Source organism: Oratosquilla oratoria, chromosome 6, assembly GCF_046742065.1.
Source record: "Oratosquilla oratoria isolate Oo_2021 chromosome 6, ASM4674206v1, whole genome shotgun sequence".
NCBI classification, from domain to species: domain Eukaryota; kingdom Metazoa; phylum Arthropoda; class Malacostraca; order Stomatopoda; family Squillidae; genus Oratosquilla; species Oratosquilla oratoria.
In genome coordinates this window covers 4303622-4309829 of record NC_134782.1, presented here as the reverse complement: position 1 = coordinate 4309829, position 6208 = coordinate 4303622, and the positions used below count along the sequence as shown (strand labels likewise).

At 44.4% G+C, this 6208-nt stretch overlaps 1 protein-coding gene across 1 annotated transcript; it reads right to left on the bottom strand.

Moving 5' to 3' along the window:
- Positions 1–860: 860 nt before the first annotated feature.
- Positions 861–5912, bottom strand: LOC143025912 (uncharacterized). The gene is made up of 2 exons (XM_076185893.1): positions 3705–5912; positions 861–3572 (listed from the first exon to the last, which is right to left on the bottom strand). Exons 1-2 carry the CDS (start codon positions 5910–5912, stop codon positions 861–863), a joined length of 4920 nt encoding a protein of 1639 aa, XP_076042008.1.
- Positions 5913–6208: the final 296 nt, after the last annotated feature.

Below are 6208 nucleotides of genomic sequence, written 5' to 3'. Positions count from 1 at the left end.
CAAAACACAAATCAGACAAATCCAACAAGACCTAATAGAAGAAAGCAAAAAACTATACAACGAAACATGGAACAATTTAATGAACAAAATAAACATAAACACCAAAAACCCAAAACTTTTCTGGAATGACATAAAAAGACTAACAGGTACCAACACAACTAACATACCATACATAATAGAAAACAACACAAAATATCATACTGACAAAGAAAAAGAAACAGCATTCCGCAAACACTGGGAGAACACATTCAAAATCACTGTCACGAATCTAGGCTCTATGTTTGAGTTTATACATCGAATCGGGACTTAGGATTCGAGCAGTTCCTTCAATCTAGAATATTAGATTCAAAACGTAGCCTCGTTTTGGATATTCTTTCTCTTCGCTGGGATAAAGAAAAACAATGGGCAAAAGCAACGGGAGATAGATTTTCTAGCACAGTATAAAATTATAAATATATATATATATATATTACCAATGTTGAGCAAGAACAGAGTGCGGTGCAGGAGCGGGGTGGGGTAAGGACCACTGCTCCCCTTCTTATATACACAGACCGCACGACACCAGCGTCATAGCACAGGTGCCAACATGTACTTAATTTATTTATCCTAATTCTATTTACCCAACTCCACACTTCCACCATTTCCTTTATTCTTGTGTGGAGAGGGCTCACAAAATAATTTCTATCTGATACCTTAATTCTACAATGTAATGTGACTTTATATGTTGGCTCTACATCGCCGCCTGGTTTTGGCGTGCGTGCCCCTTGACCTGACATCGGCGAGGTCACCGATTTCATACTCCTCCGCCGACACATTTCGCGCGCACTTCTTGTCCATAGAGTCCCTGCGCACAAAGGGGCTCATTGTTTCTCTTGGGTCCGGGCTCCTTCGCTACAACATATTGTCATGGTCGGGGTATCGTGAACGTGGCCATGACATATATCCCCCTTTCGCCGGAAAAAATGATCAGGCCTGTGAAATGGGTCTGAGCATTTTATGTCGGGACGTGATAAGGCATCAGCTACCACATTAGATTTTCCTGGAATATATTTGACTGTTAAATTGTAACCTTGGAGAGCTATCGCCCATCTAGCCAGCCTATCATTTTTGGTTTTACCTTCTATGATATATTTCAATGGATTATGATCACTAAGGATAACTACTTCTCTATCTAAGAATACATGGAATTTCTTAAGGGCTAATACAAGGGCAAGAGCTTCCTTCTCAATGGTAGAATACCGTGTTTGGTAGTCCTTGAGAACCTGAGACATAAATGAGATGGGCCTCATGACGCCATCCTTCTCTTGCGCAAGCATGGCGCCTACAGCTACTTTGCTGGCGTCACAGAAGATTATAAAGGTCTTACCGTAGTCAGGGGCAATTAAGACAGGACCTCTAGAGAGAAGTTTCTTACACTCCTCTATGGCTGCATTTGCGCCTTCATCCCACCTGAAAGGATTACAAGAGAGCATGCGGGTTAAAGGAGCAGCCACATCCGCGAGGTTTGGACAATACCTGCGGTAAAATCCCAGCATGCCAAGGAATCTTCTGATGCCTCGTCGTGTCTTCGGAACCTGGAACTCCACTATATCCTTGATCTTGGCTTCCAATGGCGTGATGTTGTTTTGGCCCACTTGATGTCCGAGGTATGCAATAGAACTTCTCCCAAAGGAGCTCTTCTTCATGTTCACGGTGAGGTGGGCCTGTGCTAATCTGTCAAACAACCCCTGCAGCCTGTACAGGTGATCAACCCACGTGTCGGAAAACACAATGATGTCGTCCGAATAGGCTCTGACACCTGGTAATCCCTCGACAAGCCAATTCACAAGGCGCTGGAAGGATGCGCCACTATTTTTCATTCCGAAGGGGGTGACAGTATACTGGAAATGCCCATGGGGTGTGACGAATGCAGATATCGTGCGGGCCCTACTTGTAAGGGGAATCTGGTGATACCCTTTCATCAAATCTAACTTCGAAAGGAATTGGGCTGTAGCAACTTCCTCAATGAGGTCATCAATTCTAGGGAGGGGATAAGGATCGGCCTGGGTGACCGCATTTACTTGCCTGTAATCCACGCACAGCCTCCACTCACCTCCGGGTTTTGGTACCAATATGGCCGGTGAGGCCCAGGGGCTAGTACTAGGCTCCACCAAACCTTGGGTCATGAGCTGTTGAACTTCTTCCTCCATGATTTTCTTCTTCTGGGGCGACAATCTGTATGGCGCTTGTCTCACCGGTTTGGCACCATCTTCTAGTATGACGTCGTGATGAATTGCTTGGGTAACGCTGGGGCATGGGGAAAATACCTGGATGTGCTCGCGGAGTATCGCTCTAACTTCTTCCCGCATCTCTCCCTCCAATGACGACAAGGATTTCTCCAATGCCTCATTGTTATCTGATCTGTCCAAATTATAAGAAAATGTTAGATCTTCAATATCTGAGTCAAGACTTCCCTCAGTTTGTCCTGTCTCAATTGCACCAATTGCCTCTTTTTCTATTTCCCCTTTAAATTCCTTTAGGAGGTTAATATGTGCTTGCTGTATCCCAGATCTTCTCATTGGATTTCTCAGTACATAGTTGTGACCCCCTTTTCTTTCGAGCACCTCAAATGGTCCCTCATATTTTGGATGCAATGAGTTTCTCTGAGGGGACAGTACAAGCACATATTCTCCTACCTTTAACTCCCTCCTAACTGATTTCTTATCATATTGGTTCTTATAACTTCCCTGCGCTACTTCAAGGTTTTTCTTTGCTATCTGTCTGATTCTCCTTAGCTTTTCGAAGTTGTTACCTACTAATTTAGTGTATTGGATACCTCCTTCTGGAGTTTTTGACAATAGCTGGTCATACAGGGAAGCAAGGGGCTCTCTTGGTGCCCTGCCAAACATTAAGTAAAATGGAGAAAAACCTAAACCCTCATGGACAGTTATTCTGGAGGCATAGAGTAACAAGTCTATGCCTTCATCCCAATCTTTTTGGAATTCTAAAACAAAGGCTCTAATCATACGTTTTAAGGTTCCGTGGAACCTTTCGAGACTCCCCTGGCTCTGGGGGTGATATGCTGAAGCGATTATGTGTTTTATGTTGAAGCCTTCTAGGGCTCCCTTGAATATCCCACTTAAAAAATTGGTGCCCCTGTCACTCTGTACCTCCCGAGGCATGCCCATCTTACTGAAATAAGACATCAGGGCCTTGGTGATTGTCCTGGCCTTAATGTTGGAGAGAGGTATCGCTTCAGCATACCGAGTAGCTTGACACATTATGGTTATTAAGAATTGTTTCCCTGACTTAGTTTTTGGGAGAGGGCCCACACAATCTACAACAACCCTAGAGAAAGGTTCCTCAATTATAGGAACTTGATGCATGGGTACTCTCTTAGGTGTATCGTTTGGTTTTCCAGTCACTTGACACACGATGCATTCCCTGACCACCCTTTTAATGTCCTCTGACATTCGGGGCCAGAAAAAATGGGCTGCTATAGCCTGCTTTGTCTTAGTTGTCCCGAGGTGGGCACAAGTAGCCTCATGTGCCATTTTCACAACACGTTCCCTCATCACCTGCGGGATGACTATCTGTAGAATAACGTCGCCCCCTACCTTATCTGGTGTCTTGTACCTTCTTAAGAGGACTCCCTTTTCTATGATGAATTTCTTGTCGTCGTATTTTTCTTTTTCTTGCTCTTCCTCTTCTGCCGCTCGGCGCACCGCTTCCAATTCAGGGTCCTCTTTCTGGAGTATGATGAGTTGCTCTGCATCCACAGCGATCCCCTTGACGACTTCCTCTGCAAGGACGTCTTCTTCTTCATTCTTGTCCGCTATCGTCTCTTCCTTCGCCTCATCTTTGGTCTCGTCCCCAGAGTCTCCACCAAGCAGGAGGGCTAGGTCACTTTTACTTTGTTCCTCCTCTTCTTGTGCTCTCCTGGCCTGGCTTCTAGTGATGAATGCCACAGGATCGGCCATGTCAGCTGAGTCAGTAAGAGTATGTGTCTGTCTGGGTATGGGGTCACTGACTGTCTTTAGTTTAATGGGAACCGCTTCGCCTACGTCATTTCCTAAGAGGACATCTACTCCTTTTATCGGTATCTTTGCTAAGCCTACCTCGACCTTTGCTACCTGTCCATCCATTTCCAAAACCATGTTGATTAAAGGAGCTGATTCTATTACTCCCCCTGCCAATATCATGGAGAATTTACCTGTGCTTCTCTGTTTTAAACCCGGTATCAGATCTGGTCTCACGATGGTACGACACGCTCCCGTATCCCTCAGTGCTTTTACCGCGATTTTTTTTTCATTCCCCTCGATTCCCATCTTGGCATCCTTCACATACATTGACCACCTTGGGTTGATCCCCACTTCGTCTGTCTTGTCTTCCTGTACTTGTGTTTTCCCTTTGTCTTTCCTTCCTGAGTAAGTTTTCATCCCATGACTGAGATTTTCACTAGAGTCCCTCATATATGCGTCCTCATCTCTCTCAACGCACATTATCCCTTGCTTGGGCTGGCTATTTTCCATATCCTGTCTGTATGCCCGATCACTGAGTCGGGTGTAACAATCTTGAGTCCTATGCCCGTATCTCCCGCACCTGAGACATCTCTGAGGTTTTCTCCAGCTATCCCCTACTTGTGGTCTTGTATACCTCTGGCCCGGACCCGGAACTGCGAACGCACCTCTGTTCTTGTTCCCTTGATTTTGTACTGTGCTTGATTTTTGACTTTGTGTCTCACCCATCCTCAGGGCGAAGTTTTCGGCACGACTGGCCGCCTCCATTAGGGTTTCACATTTTTGTTGGGTCACATATAATTTGGCTTCATTGCTAAGCAAGTTTAAAAATTGCTCCCTAACCATTACTTCCATAATTTCCTTTGCACTTATCGCATTTTCTGCCCTCATCCATTTTGAAAATTCACTCCTCAACTTCCTAGCCATATTTATGAATCCACGACTGACATCCCTTTCTTCCTCTCTGAACTTTTTTCTAAAGTACTCTGGGGTGACTTCGTAAACTTTTAGTATTTCATATTTAATTTGATCATACTCATAAATGCCTTCACAGTCAAACATAGTATACACATCTAAGGCTTTTGGGGGTAGGCTAGATCTTATCATTACCGGCCAGACATCCCTTGTCCATCCTATTTGTTTGGCCAAACCTTCGAATGATGAGAAGAATAGATCTGGGTCTTCTTCATTAAATTTGGGAATAATGTGATTTGCCTTGATGATGCTGTCTATTATGTTTCCTGTGTTTCTCACTCCCGCCTGTTGGTAAGTGGGATGTTCTATATGACACCTGTTTGCTTCTCCCCCTGATTCTGTTCGCCTTCTAGGGTATTGCTCACTGCCCACTTCAACTCTAGGGTCCCTACTTATTCTGAACCTGTCCATGTCGTCTATCCTGTCGTAGTATTGGCCTCTTTCCTGTGGGAACTGATCGTATCCACCCCTATCTGATTCCATACTATATCTTCCCATTTTTGGCGTCTCTCTACCTTCCTCTCTACAATAGTGTCTTCCTATTTCTTGTGGTGTGTCTGGCCTTTGTCTACAGGTGTATTCATTTTCCCTATTGGTTGGTCTACTTCCTAATCTGATTTCACTCATTCTATCTTCTATGTCATAATTTCTGATTTGGGGAATTTCCCCATAATAACGAATTTCTGTTTCTTGTCTCCTACGTACGTTGCCTTCTATCTCTCCCTCACTGAAACTGCTCCTTGCGTTATAATAATATCTAACGCTTTCATCTTCCCCCGGGTCGAAGTCTCTTTCGCTCCTACTTTGTTCGAATTCTATATCACTAGTGTGAGATCTCCCTCTCCTACTTTCTACGTCACTTTCCCCTTCTCTAACCTGTGGGAATCCTTCAAAGCCGGGGCTACTCCTAGAACTTACTGGTGTGTTTGGGTAGGACATTGTGATAAAAGAAGTTTTGTTATGACGACAATACCCCCAGGCGACGCGTAACTGAATGTAAACAATGAAGCCAGATTAAATGCGTTTTTAGGATCGATCACGAGCGCAAGTTGCTCGGCGGTCTGATTGATGATTATTAATTTGTTTTCTTTTTGTAACTGCGTGCTTTTATGATCCAGTTTCTCTCATCCAGCGAATTGAAAGTATCCCGGACAGGAGGCCCCCATTTATATGTCACGAATCTAGGCTCTATGTTTGAGTTTATACATCGAATCGGGACTTAGGATTCGAGCAGT

Coding starts and splice junctions, on each gene's coding strand:
- LOC143025912 (XM_076185893.1), bottom strand. CDS start 5,912: ATGTCCTACCCAAACACACCAGTAAGTTCTAGGAGTAGCCCCGGCTTT. Junction 3,573..3,704: donor AGGACCCTGAATTGGAAGCG/GTGCGCCGAGCG, acceptor GTTATTCTACAG/ATAGTCATCCCGCAGGTGAT.